This window comes from Mastigoproctus giganteus, chromosome 4, assembly GCF_048544385.1.
Source record: "Mastigoproctus giganteus isolate SK-2022 chromosome 4, ASM4854438v1, whole genome shotgun sequence".
In the NCBI taxonomy this organism is placed as follows: domain Eukaryota; kingdom Metazoa; phylum Arthropoda; class Arachnida; order Uropygi; family Thelyphonidae; genus Mastigoproctus; species Mastigoproctus giganteus.
In genome coordinates, this window is record NC_143578.1 from 73,577,234 (window position 1) to 73,592,425 (window position 15,192).

A 15,192-nucleotide genomic window follows, 5' to 3' on the forward strand; every position below is an offset into this window, starting at 1 on the left:
TTACTCATTATCAGTTTGTGAATGAATTTGCTATTTTCTCTAGCCAATTCTTGAAAAGCAACTGCATAATGTAAGCATGCAGTTGGCTTCAATTTATGCACCAATTGCAGCTTGTATGGGAATAGGTGTAGACAGCTTCTCAAAATACACCTCAGTGATGTCCTTGGTAATTCTAACTGAGTTGCTCATTTTCCAGTGGATCCTTGAAGGTCTTCTTCGACGCTTGCTCCATGTTGTCATTGTACAGCTCCTTTGTGGTCTTCTGCTTCATGTAAAATCAACTACGGACCCCTGTTTTTGGAATTGTACAATGAGACCACGAACCTTGGATTCCGATAGTGATGACCTAACTTTAAAATGTTTTTGATAAGCTCCCTGCATTTGAATAATTGAGCATTGGTTTACAAAATAAAATTCAATGATCTTGGTATGGTTGCTCAATCATGTAAGTCTCCATTATTAAATTCCAAATACTTGTTTATCTGCAACAAAAGAAAAAGAATTTTAAAAACTATTATAGAAAAAAAGTTACAGATTTTTAAAATCGCTTTGTGACTTTTGGCCCACATATATATAACTTTTAGAAACCTTGGCCTGTTTTAATCTTACCAATTTTAAAAGCATATTATTTCTCTCTATTTTTTTGTTGCTATTTTAGAGGTGAAATGCTTGCTTCACCCACTTTTGGCTCAAGAAATCTTCTTTGCCACTTAGCTAAACAGGAACAAACAGCAAATGGCAAGTTAGAAGTTTTTAATAAATAATTCTTCTTTAGTTATTGTTATTAATGTATGAAAATTTAGTTTTTATTTAATTGATTATTTCATTCTGTTTTTGAATCTGTTCTCATTATGGAATGTATTTTTGGTTATTATAAAAGTGAAATTATTTTTACATGCTGTAAATTTGAATATTATTTTAAAGAAAATACAGATTATGTAATAAACATTCAGTAGCAGAAACAAAATGGAAGGAATTTCCTTAGTACTTACTGTGTGTCAGAAGAACACAAATTAATGAGTGAAGCAGCACTGCACTACAGTGAACAGAGCTTATTCAAAATTAACTGGACAGAATTCTGCAAGATGCAGAATTGAATCCGCATGATGCCATAAAATATAGGTAAATGTTTTTAAGCAGTAAATAGCTGTATAAAATACAACTAAATATTTTTCTGTGGTAAATCTGTGCATTATTTGAAAGTGATTTCCACTAGTACAAGATAGACTTCATATAGCATGATATCAGTCTTGCATTTTTAAAGTGCAGTAACAGATGCTTAAGTTTAGACAGGACTCATTTTTTTCCATTGTCACTACTGTCGGCTGCAAAGTTTTAATTTCTCTAGTCTTCTTTCATGAAGATTTTTATAAGACATACATTTTATAAATTTTTATAAGATATAAAATGTAAATTTATAAGATATAAAAGAAATATAAAATAGAAGAAAATATAAAAATATTTTTATTTTTATTTCAATTTGAAGTGGCAGGAAACACTGTAATCAGGCATTTGTAAACAATTAAGCATAAGGGAAATGTGCAGTGCATAGAAAGAAATGGAAAAAAAAAAAAAAAATAGATGTAGCAGTTACATAGTGACAGTGATGTTGTCATATGTGCTAAATGTTTATTTGCATTGTTTATCACAGAATCAGTCTTCCTTAGTTAATACACCCTGTCCTAAAGATGTCTCCAAAATCAAAAATTGCAAGGGTTGAGACCTGAAAATCTAGATGGCAAAACCTTCCTAAAGCAATGAGAAATTATGTGGTCATTGAATGTTACTAAGCATCCGAGTTACTGGTTAATCAAGAGCCCCATCCTGTAGGGACAACTGGCATGGTGATGGAGAAGATTGCATATAATACTTGGCTTTGATGGAATGTCTTTGGACACTGAGCTTGAACTCCCTTGAAGAAATATGGCCAGTTATGAAATTCACTGTAAACCCATACAAAACAGTAACATATGGTCAATTGAGAGGCACTTTGTTTATGTCTGGAGGTGATGATACCCATACATGACAATTATGGGATCATGGTAAAAATCCTCACTAGTCCACAAGATGTTCCCCAGCTGCATCATTTATCCTTGCCAGAAACCACAGAGCAAAGTTATATTGATGTGGATCAGTTTGAATTAGCTGTTGCACCACATGATATCATACTGGCAACAATGAATGATTGACTGTGGAATGTTAAGCTGTTATAATATTCATAGCACTAATAGATGAATGTTGATTTCTTGCTGCACCATCACCACCAGCAGTAATGATCTGTTCAACAACAGCTATCATGACTGAGAGATGTTTTCTACTCTGAGCTAAAGATAAGAGTCATCCATATCTCTGAATTTTTTTCATATTGTGTAGCCTGTTTTGGGAAAGTGATTTTTCTTAATCCTTTTAAGCACTAGTATTTTCTAAGTGCAACCATGGAATTGTTGTTTTTACCATTTCAAGATTTGTTGATTGCATTCATTCTTAAAAATTCCCATTTTTAAATCCTCTCAGAAACATCAGGATTGGTCCATGATGAGTTTAGATTTGCATTCTCTTGCCTACAGTGCCAATTGCTGTGTGACAGTAATGGTTGAAACTAAAAATATTTTTTTGAACTTTTAATTTCTACATGCATTGCATAGTGTCAATTCCAAAATTCATCTTTCTACCATTAACTATTTTCCACCTACAGTCAGCTGAAGTGACATGCTTTAATTATAACTACCTCATATTTTAATGCTTATTCTTTAACATTGATTCTTATGATAGCATTTATTTAAATACAGAATTTGTGTGTCTATTTATTTTACACCACTTGTACTGAATTTACTTTCACTGTTACTAATGTAATTAACAATCTCTAGTCTTCTGTGATAGTCACTACTTGTCACCAGTTTGGAAAGTCTAAATTTCAAGTTCACTGCAGATAGAGGAATTGCCTATAACAGTTTTTCCCTTCAGGGTGGGGGATGGCTGTTTAGTGCATCTATATTTGTCACTTCATGCCAATGTACTGCTCTAATGAATTGCCTAATTGTTCAATATGAGTTAATTAGTAGAGAAATAACTCTGATAATTAATTCATATGGAAGAAAGCTGTTATTATAACATAAAAGAAATTCTAAAAATCTTAACACATGTTACATGGACAAGTGCATCTGAAATGTAATATATGGAAAATTTAGAAAGTATCATTACCTCCAGCATACCACAAAAAATCTTCCCATGTGCTACCTGATGGCACATGTGCATGAGGTTGTCAGGGTCTTCTGTAGATACAGGAACAAAAGATGATGGAAAATGATGCTGCATGATTAATGTATATGTCATTCCTACAGTTATACTAATGATATTGATTAGCACTGGCTGTTTATTTAGCTAGACCAGAACAGTTATTGTAAATATTTATATCTGAAAGAGAACAAATATGGAGAGAGAGAGTAAAGGAGCTTTATTAATTGATGTTATTGATTATAATCTCTGTTATTTGAATGGTTGTATCAGAGATTTTTAGAGAAGGTAAATATCTAACTATGGTAGATTTAAGATTACTGATAGATAAAAAATCAAACATGGAAGCAGAAAAAGATTATTTTGTTGGATAATGAAGTAGTTTCTGATATGAAAATTGAAGGACATAATTGAATCACACAGGTATACTAAATAAAATAAGAGGATTACTTCATTGTGTGTAATTAGCATAAATGTATTACCATTTTAAACCTAAACAGTCATGAATAGATGATTTAAACAAAACCACACATTTCAATGACAGTGTTGCCACCAAGGGAACTAGGCATATAAAATGTGGAAACTTTGATAACAGAAAGTTTTTAGAAAGAAAATGTGATGATTTTTAAAAATAGTTATATTCTAATAAATTTTTATTAAAAAGTTGTGTAAATAAATAATCTATAGGAAAATAATGACTAACTTTTATCAGATTGAATTTTGTATTTTCAACATAAAGCATTCTTAACATAACTTCACTATCGTGTTTATAAGAAAGGCACTTTTTTATTACAAACTATACTAAAAGATGTGTAGTTATTATAATACTTTCAATCAAATGACATCACCAAAAACTAATCTGTAAATATTTATTTTCAGTAAATGAATATATTTGAATTCCATTTATTTAATATTCTCTTAACTAAATGACAGACTAGCCTTGGTTATGTATGTTATTTGTTGGAAAGTAGTGCAATATCTACACAATGTATCTACTCATAGTGTAGGAGTTTGTTCTTTTGTGTATACTAATACTACTGCAGTATTTACTGTAGTTTAAAACCTGCTAGCCGAGGAAACAAATACATAATGATAATAGCTGAATTGTTATTACATATATACACTGTCCAGTCAAAATGTTATGACGACCCTAATGGGCCATTTCTCCCCACATGTTGCAGTCAGAACCGGTAAATGTGACACTACAAGTTCATGCCATGTGGTTACAAAGTACTTGATTGACACAAGAAAGGGATGTGAACTGATGGGTTTTGAAAAGAGGGATAATTGTTGGGTACTGGTTGAAGGTTGGTGGTATCACAAAAAGTGCAAATCTTATGGGCTGTAGCTAAGTTGTTCCAAGAGTGGACAGAGAAGCAATCACTGGATATCCATGATGGATGCCTGGATGGTCATGGAGAACATAGGCTGCCCTGCATTATGTGAGTGGATAGATGTAAAATGGTGGAATGGCTGACCATGGTCTTTAACCAGAAGACAACCATCAGTGTTTCCAAGACCACAATCCAACAAACCCTCTTTTGTATGATTTTATAGAGTAGATGTCTGGTAAAAGCATCCACGCTTATGGCCACCCATCACCAATGATGCTTAAAGTTTGCATCTGAATAGCATCATTGGATTATTGATGACTGGGGAGAAGAATGGTCTTATGTCCTGGGCTAATAGAAATAGGCAAGTGGTAGCAGTGTTTTGGTATGGGGGACGTTTTCCTGGGAACCTGTTGGAGCCCTCATACCGCTAGAGCACACTTTGAATTCAAAAATGTACCTACTAATTGTATCTGATCTGGTACACCTCTTCATGTTGACTGTGTTCCATCAGGATAATGAGCCCTGCCATGTTGCCAGTATTGTTTGAGAATGGTTTGCTGAACACAAAAGTGACTTCCAGGTGCTATCTTCACTGCCAAATTTTCTGCATGTGAACCCCATAGAACATCTCTGGGACTATGTGGATCAATAGATCTGGTGTTTGGATCATCCACCATGGATTATCACAGATCTGCAGGATGCAATCTTGGTGACATGATACAATATAGTCCATGCCTTGCTCTGTGGCAGCAGTACTGGCAGTAAGAGGAGTTCATATCAGCTATTAAGTAGCTGGTCCTAATGTTTTGACTGCACAGTGTATTAGCTAGGTCATATAATTTTGCTGTATTGAATATTAGAAGTTCACTATTGCAATTTTAGTAAGTAATGTATCACTTATGCCACGAATAAGTAATACATTACTTCTGATTAGTTTGTAGAATTTTTCTCAATATTATGTGCATTTTTCTCAATATTATATGAAGGAAAACAAATATTTTTCTCAATATTTGTTTTCCTTCATATTATGTGCCAGCTATTGTAGACTCTTTCTGTTTGAAAGCTTATCATTTCAATTCATTGTTGGGTGCTTGAAGACTATTGTGACCCCCTTCCCCACTTTTTTTTTTTTTTTTGTTAATTCACTTGAAAGCATCAGTCACAGTGCTTTCCAAGATAATTTTTGAAACAGTTCCTGTATTAAAAATTTGGGTAGCCTCTATTGAATAGAGTCAAAAGGTGTCACAGAGTTTCCGATACCCTTATATGATTTCATGACTTCCAAAAGGTTAATGGATTCTGAAGCAAATTGTAAAACATCTCTTCCACAAACACCCTGAAATGGTAATTAAAAAGAAAAAAAAAAAAATGATAAATTGCATGCAGGCTGAATCTTTTGAATAAAGTCTACGTTTAGAAAGTAAGTGTTAATAGTATTTGGTATATTTAAAAAAAAGAGTAAAGGAAGCAAGGTTTCTTTTATCATAATGTAGTGGACTTAAGAAAGTTAATTATAAGGAACTATTAGTTGATAAATAGTAATTACTGTTAGTACCATAATAACACTTTTATTTTTTTAAATTAAATTTTGCAGAAAAAAGTAAAAAATGCAGATCTGTAACACCAAAAGAGTTACTGAAGATACATGAAAAGAAATTAAAATCTCTACAGACTAATAATCAGTTTCAGCAGAAAAACTTTCAAAATTTTTTGTCTTCTCCTCAGTTGGGAAGAGGACTGAATCCAAAGGAAGATATTGTTCTTAGCACAAATCACATTGTATCAAAGAAGTGTTCATTATCAACTGCTGATATTAGCAAGGTATATTCATAAAGAGTATTTATTTATTTTTTAACTGTACTGAAAGTAGCAAAGGCATTGCTAATTTTGCATAACTTGTCTCTTTAACCATGAAGTTGAACATATTGGGGAAGAGTGAGAAATGAATTAAAATTTGAATGAATAAACTGAAAATGTTCAATTTCTGTAAAGTATTATCATCATTGATAATACTGTATAACAAAAATGTTTGTTTATGTTTAACTGTTTATAATATGTATTTTGTGTGCAAAATCCAATGGTGTCATTGGTTTTTTTCTAGTGTCAGTATTTTAGCAGCTCTTGAAGGGCTTGTTTTTGTGATATTTATACAATACGTTATTTTTTTAACAGGTTGTTATGGTTACCAAATGAAAGCATAACTTATCCCCAGGCTCATTCTGCTGTGCTTGTGTATATTATATAGGTCTGAAGCAAGTGAAGCATAACACTGTTGGTAGAACAAGTTTTGTAATTCATATGAAGCTTATTTTGGAATGCCTGTGGGTGATTAAGACAAGTTGTGGGAACATCATTTTTGCTATGGTAGCTGCAAGTCGACATTAGAGGGGTGGTTTCTTGATAGTCATAAGTGTATCTTTTTGCTATATATAGAGAGCCAACAAACATTATCATGATTGCTATTTTTGTATGAAGGATATATTAAAGTTTAAAGAGTCTGCAGATCAAAAAGCTGTAGTGTATCCCAACATACATTCTCTATTGCTCTGGTGCCATGCACTGAAGACCACAATTCTCAATGCCTCTTCCAGAGAAGTTTTCACAATTAAATGATGAATCTGGTGAAGAGGATAATTGGTATTCCACCTCTGAATCTTGCTCAAGTAAATCAACTCCTGCTAATTGAGAGATCAAGTCTAACCAAATCCAATGCAGAGCTCCCTGACGTCTAATCTGCTGGATTCCAGGTGCAAGACTTCCACAAAAAAGACATGAAATTTTTACCCTACTGCAGTACCCCTGTGCTATTATTTTGATTGGTCTTTGTGAAGAACTTTTATATTAGCCACAATCCTGAAGAGTGCACAGTTCAAGTAAAAGTTTGAAATCTGTATTGCTTGGTGATGGGAATATACATCCATTGATTTCTGTTGTGCACTCTGTTCATATTAAGGAAATGGAAATGTGAAGCATGCATTAGAAAATATTAAATATGACCAGTATAAATGGAATGTCTCAAGGTGCTAGGGCTCTTTCTGGGATTGCAAGGTGGTTTTCCTAAGTTCCCTTGCTTTTCTGCCTCTGGGACAGTTGAACAATAGATTAGCACTGCAGAGAAGAAAATGGTTTGCCAGAAACATGTAGTGTGTCCAGTGCATGCGGTGTGGCAAAAATCACTTGGTACTGAAAAACAGTCTTATCTTCCACTACTTCATATGAAGTCAAGACCTGTCAACCAGTTTGTTAAAGCAATGGACCTCCAAGGTGGCACCTTCAAACATGTACAATCTGTGTTTCCAAAATAGCAAAAGTGCAAAGTAGCATATTTATTGATCCACAAGTAAAGCAGTTGTTGTTATTAAGGTTTAATGGTGCAAGGGCTGTAGTGACCATATTGCTCCTGTTCATAATTTACTGATAGAAACTGATAATGACTTATATGATAATATAAATCACTTTAAGTAACTGTAATGTTGTATCAAGTTGGCATTATTTCCTATGAGGTGTAGTGCTAATGGCTCAGATAAACTGAACAAAGATTTAAAGGCTGCAGTCTTGTTAGTGTGGTAGAGAGGACAGTCTAAAATTCACTAAAATTGGACCAGTAGACATCTGGCAACTATTATTTTTCTTCTTCCCCATACATATCATGTATGGGGGAAAAGAAAAATATACTGTATACTGTAGCTGAAGCACTAGGTATTGTTCATTGCTGTGCATTGATTGGGCAAATGAAATGGCAATATGGCAGCTGTGCAGAAACAAAATGCTTTCAGTTCATGCAAATGTCATTCCTTTTTGTTCTATTTTCTTTTTTTCTAAATCATGTATTATTACTATTTGCTAACATATCTGATATCTAACATGCTGCATTCATTAAAATGACTTGTTTTCCACATAAAAATAACTATCCATATTGATGGTTTCAGCCTGGCAGCTATCAGGCTTAACTTGTATATATTTTTATTATTGTTTATGTATAAATAAGTATAAATTATTGATTATGTATTAGTTTTTGAAAACATTATTAAAACATTTTCTTTGTCATTTTATAAGAAAAAAAATTCTATGGGAAATATTCATTCATGCATTCATGGCCTGTGATCAGCAAGACTGACAACTTCAGCTATGAAGGAAAAAAAATTGAGATATATTTATTACATAGATTATGCAAATCTAAGTGTTCCCATGTGAAAAATTGCCAAAACAGCAACCTACTATCATTTTGAATACTCTTTTTATTTTACAGTGCTAACAGGCATTACTGACTATGAGAAAAAATATATATGAAAAAAGAAATAATAAGAAATAGCCATATACACTTGCACAGGCTTCTAAAAGTTGATGAAAGTTTTTTTTAGTACATAAATGTATCTCTTTGAATACAGTGCTGTCTTGATATGTCATGCATCTTTGTACCTCAGGTTTATAAAACTACAGATATAAAATAAAAAAATACTGTGTATTTTAAAAGAATCACTTAATTTAACGCCAGAAACTGGAAAAAGTAAGCATTTGCCGAGACAGGAAACCAGTTACTTCATTTTCTTTTGCAGTATATTCAGTTGGAAAGTAAATTTTTATAAACAACAGAGCTTATCTGAGATTAATTATTGTAGATTTGCAATTTGTCCCCCTCCACCTCAACTAGAGACAATAAAAAATATATGAAATGCCAGTTTTGCAATGAAACACTCCTAAAAATAAGCATCTACTTCTGGGGGAAGGATCATCTACTGTATTCATCAGTTGTGGCATGTTCACTTACAGAGTAATTTTTATAAGAACATCTGACATCCTTTCCTAAATGACTTAACACATGATCAAGGGTATTCTTATATTGTGAGGTCCATGTGCCAGTTCAAAGTTTAGGCTTTTTCATATACAAGAAACAGTCACATAGTCTTTTTTGATATTTCTACATAATACTAATTCGCTATTGATCCTTATGGATAAACTCAAAGTGAACAACACTCTTGGAATGAAAGAATCAAATCAGCACTGACCATTTGGGCTATTGACATGTAGTGTTTCCATAATTTTTTAAAATTTTATTTAATTTTATTTTTATTTTTATTATTATTTTTTAAATCTCAGAATAATACTGAATGCACCAGGTTTCATCCTCGGTAATAATGTTATCTAAAAGTTGTTTCTATGAGCCATCTCATGATCAAAATTGGGGAGGGGAGAAGAGAAATGTCAAGCCAATGCTGTTTCTGTTCGTCTGTCAAAGTTTGTGGCATCATCATTGCTGAAACTTTGTGTCATATCCTCTGTCAAAATCTCCCCCCCCCCAAGTATCTCTGTGTAAATTTAATTCCTCTGCCATCATACATGCAATTTAAATATCTCTCTCATCAAACCAAAGGTGCCTCTGTAGCCAGGTGGGCAGGAGCAGCAGTGCGTAGCACACGCTTCTTGATTAGACCGGGGTTCGAGCCCGTGACCACCAAATATGGAGGATGCGGAAAGGTCAGGGAATGACCACCGCACATACCCGGAGCAATATGGCCTTAGTTGCTAATGTTCCTAAAAAAAAACCAAATAACAACAAATGCATCATCAAACCAAAGCCTGTACCCTTTCCACATTTCTACATCCTCCTGACCACTCTCTTGAGAGTTTAAATCTCAGTGTACCTTAAAATTGCTTGACTTTTTTTATTGCTGCTTCCCTAGAAATTATATCATCTCCGTAGTCTCACCTTTAGTTTTCCTAACTCTGCACAAAGCTTGATTTATTGTGCTGACTAGTGACCATTTATTTTGAGATGGAACCAATAAATTCTTTCCAAGTACCAACTCTTGACTATTTCTCAAGGATTGACATGATTGTTTTATAACTGTAGTATAAGCAAGTGCAGATGTGTGGGAACACATCTACATTATGTCATAATGTTCAGGTGATCTAATGCTGAACCATATAGGCATTCCAGGAACTTTATTGTCATGCCTTGTTAAAAATTTTGTAAAGCATTTTAGAATTGTTGGTGGTAAACTATAAAAAATATGCAAAAGATAATTTGTTTGGTTACAGAGAAAGTGGATCTGGAGTAGTCAGGGCCATCAGATCAGGCAAAGGGAGCAGAATGAACATACACATAATGCATGATAAATTATGTGAGCTGACACATTATGACCAAAGCAGTTGATATATCAAAAAATCCTCAACTGACTAACAGAGAATAAACAAGTTTGAGAGAAGAGGATAGCTTCCATCTGACAGTCATAAAAAGGAAAAATTTGGAATGCAAATTACCAGAAGACAGAGTTGATGAATTGATGGACTAGTCAGAAAAAATATTCATCCAGTTTTACATGTAGATCTATTCTGAGATATCTTTAATCTAAGATTATTTCTTTGTTTAATATGATTTTTTTTTTCTCTTTTTAATCAAGCTTAAAGCAATTGAAAAGGTACACCAGAAAGGACTTCAGAGACAAGATCCAAATGCAGTGAAGAGTGTTAAAACTGCCAAGACTCAGAAAAAGATAAAAGATCAAATAGAAGGCATACCAGAAAGTATGAACAAGAATTTTTCTGTAAATTCTCTTATTTACCTAAAACTTCTTTATTTGAATTTATGCATATTCAGTAGTAGATGATTCCTGATTTTACATAATTATTCAAACATGTTTAGAAATGAAAATTTTTCATAAATTAGATAATTTGTTTTTAATATAACATTTTTAAAAATTCCAGGATATATATATATATATATATATATAGGATGAGCATGTTATATGCAATTTCCCAGAAACTAAGAACACTTGCTTTTTTTTTTTTTTTTTGAGGAACTCTGCCATAAACTAACTTATTCTTGATAGAAGTTTCAAGCCAAGATAAGGAAGATACAGAATGTTATAGTAAAACTGTTATCCTGAAGTATATGATAATTCTAATTAAACAACAGTTTGTGATTAGGAAGATATTATTTTGCATGCTTTAACTTAATTTGAAACACTTAAACATTTAACTCTGTCAAAATTTATGAGTGGATATTCAATATGTTTTCTTGATTATAAATATATGTGATATATACAGGGTGTCTCAAAAATATCGGTACAAACATTTAGGGGAGGTAGGTAACATCTAAAGAAATGAGAGTCGCATAGGAACCCACAGCCGGAAACGTTACCTTAAGTCGGTAGAGGGCACTGTTCATCAGTTCGCGAGAGGGAAAATTTCTGGTTTACTCATTCAAGCAGTAGTCACCGCACGGAGAGCATGCATCGATATATGAACTGTGAGCTGGCAGACATGCACCTAGTGTATAGATTAGCAGAGGGCAATGGACAATTTGCTCAATGAATTTATGGAGAACGCTTCCCAGACAAACATGTACCAGACCACCATTTGTTTGTGCATGTGCATCAAAATTTGTGCGATTATGGGTCATTTAGAGGTAACAGGAGTAGTGTGGACAGACCACGTTCGATGTGAACTCCCGCCATGGAAGAAAGTGTGCTGAATGCCATCCAGAATAATCCTACTACCAGCACACGTGCCGTTGCCTCTGCCTTAGGAGTGTCTTGTTGCAGTGCACAGCATATCTGGCATGACGATTGCTCTTTCATCTCCAAAAGGGTTCAGTTACTGCTCCCCCAAGATCATCCTGCACGTGTGGCTTTTGCGTAGTGGTTTCTCCAAGAAAGTGTTCAAGACCTGAATTTTCCAGCCTATGTTTTGTTAACGGATGATGCTTATTTCACTCGGGAAAGCTTATTCAATCAGCACAATGCTCATGTGTGGGCTCACGACAACCCACACGGTGTGTGCCCCCATGCGGCACAACATCGCTTCGCAATAAATGTGTGGGCAGGTATGGTCGGTGACTGTTTAGTCGGCCCATACCTGTTACCATCCCGCATGAACTCCGCTAAATATTGGATCTTTCTTGAATAAGTTCTACCAGGGTTACTTGACGATGTTCCAGCAAATGTGAGATGCAACATTTGGTTTCAACATGACGGGGCGCCTGCCCATTATGGAAGGTGTGTTCGTGACCATTTGAACAGGCGTTTTGGGCATCGATGGATTGGCCGTGGTGGACCCGTTCCCTGGCCCCCACGCTCACCTGATTTATCGAGCCTTGATTTCTTTCTGTGGGGGGCCTTCAAATCTATCGTGTACGAATCGCCTGTGGAGACGGAAATGGATCTCGTGGCGAGACTCGTCTGTGCTGCTGCTACTGTCAAAAAAATGCCAGGTATGTTCGACCGTGTCCACCAATCCATGCTGCGTCGGTGTCATGTATGCATCGCGTCTCATGGTGGAACCTTCGAGCATCTGTTATAACATCATGAAATGCATCCATCTCGTACTCCATTGTTAATATTATGTCAAATAAATGTTTGCCACTAATTACTGTCTTGTGTCATTTTTGCTTCTTGTGCCACTGCTACTACTTTCCCTGTGACATTTCCGGTTATGGGTTCCTATGCGATTCACATTCCTTTAGATGTTACCTACCTCCCCTAAACATTTGTACCAATATTTTTGAGACACCCTGTATAAAAAAAAAAAAAACTGTAGTTAACATACTCTCAAATCTCTGTATTATCTTATTTGTGCAAGTTAAACTCTACAGTTAAGTACAGAAGAAAAGACAAAGTAGATAATCCAAAAGGAAACATGGATTTCACAAAATTAGAGTTCATGTCATCATCAAATTTTTGACAAAAGAAAGATTGGACCAAAAGTTATTCATTAATGCATGGAAGCTGTATATGGTAGTACTGCCCCTTCTGAATACCAGATAAAATTTTGAAGTTTATGTGGTTTAAATGGAGTTGAGAATCTATGGAAGATGACCCTCCCACCTGCCCTGCTCTGGGCAGCCGGTTTGAAGTGACAACTTTAGAAATGTGTCAAAAAATAATATGAAAATATAATATTTCTGAGGCGTTGTTATGGATCACCCTTCATGAACATCTACTGATGCCAAAGGTCAGTACTCGGGTGCAAGAGTGCTCACATCTTCAGAAACAGTGTAGGGCTCAAATTTGTAAGGAAAATTTATTCATGCATGATGCAAATCCCTAAGTGTTTTTTTCCAGGAATTGTAACTGGTTTTGAAACATGGATTCACCACTTGGATCTGGAAACAAAACATGAGTTTGTGTAATGGAATCACCATGGGGAAATCAACACTCCACTGGAAAGGTTGTGGCCACTATTTTTTGGGATATGGAAGGAATTTTTTTTGATAGACTTGCCACATGAAAAACAATCAGTGGAGATGCTTGTGCAACTGTTCTCAAAAATTTAAGAGGGCCCATAAAGGAACAGAGAAGAATCAAATTGACACAAAGTGTCTTACTTCTTCAGTGCTCTTGTACATAAATCCCATAAAGCAGTTCCTGTGAATCCTGTTCAAGGCACTGTGTGTGTGTGTGTGTGTGTGTGTGTGTGTGTGTGTGTGTGTGTGTGTGTGTGTGTGTGTGTGTGTGTGTTAGCATTTTGTTGGTAGCTGAGTGGTCAGGCGCGCAGGTGCATAAGTACACATGCCTTGAGTGACTGGGGTTCAAGCCCTTGGCTACTGAATATGGTGCTGTTTCTTGTATTCTGCCTATCTTGTGAACTCCTCTGACCGTTTGGTCATCCCGGAGTATAAACAGAAAATTTATTTATGCAATAAGGATAGGTGAAATAGAATCTGGGTATATCTGGCAGGGACAAAAGTTGGCATTGTTATATAGCACTGTTATCTTTTAAGGACAAATAAGGTGATATTATTGTACACATTGGTACAAATGATTTTAAACGTAGGCATTCTGAGTTTAACTATTTCAAAGTGATGTTGAGAAAAAGCCTTCGAGTTAGAGCTAAATTTGAAAGTGCCTAGAATTTTGCCAAGACATGGTAGGAATGTGTTTATGATGACAGCCCTTTCAATCAGTTCAGTCCTGGAGAGTATGCAAGGTTCATGGGGAAGAATTTTTTTTTAGAGTGGCCAGTGCACATTAACAAACAGGACTGTTTTTATAGGAATGGGATACACTAGAATTGAACAAGTGCAGAAATATTTGCAGATGCTATTGAGGCAGCATTAGAGATTAGTTGGAAAGCTGTTAGTTTGTGGGGATACTAAGACTAATAATTGAATGGCAACTACAAGCAGAGGTGGAAGCGATTCTTTCTGCTTTTATTTTGACATGTAATAGCTTGAAAAGTTGGGGAGAATTAAACTGCATGATGAGTGTCTGCATGGGACTAGCAATTACACAGGGCTGTGTGCACATGCACATTTTAAACAAGATGTCACTCATACTGGATCTGGGTATGCAGAATTTGAATATGGTGATTATATGGTGTACAGAAAGGACTAGTTTATAATCTAATTTCCATTAGATTGTAAACTTTGTTGGAATTTTCAAGCATAGGTTAAACTTCTGTTTACTGTACAAAAAATATGTGACAGCGGCTCAAAGGTCAGAGCCACTGATAAGTAGAAATTTTCAAAATGCAGTCCAGACAAAATATCATGTAGTTATGCGCCACTTGTTTTATAAAAAAATTGCCATCTCCAAAAAAATAATCAATTCTTTTTCTTGACTGTTACCTATTATACATGCTATGGATAGGACTGGCTGAAAGTGAACATGCTTTTATAAAAAAA

The 15,192-nt window shown here is 34.8% G+C and overlaps 1 protein-coding gene across 1 annotated transcript in view; it reads left to right on the forward strand.

Moving 5' to 3' along the window:
* Mcm10 (minichromosome maintenance 10 homolog) overlaps positions 1 to 15,192 on the forward strand; it is a 169,021-nt gene that overhangs the window by 116,410 nt on the left and 37,419 nt on the right. The window contains exons 10-12 of the mRNA XM_090372289.1: positions 659 to 738; positions 6,163 to 6,389; positions 10,970 to 11,093. Of these exons, the coding sequence (XP_090228415.1) occupies positions 659 to 738; positions 6,163 to 6,389; positions 10,970 to 11,093 (431 nt within the window). The remainder of the gene's footprint in view (positions 1 to 658; positions 739 to 6,162; positions 6,390 to 10,969; positions 11,094 to 15,192) is intronic.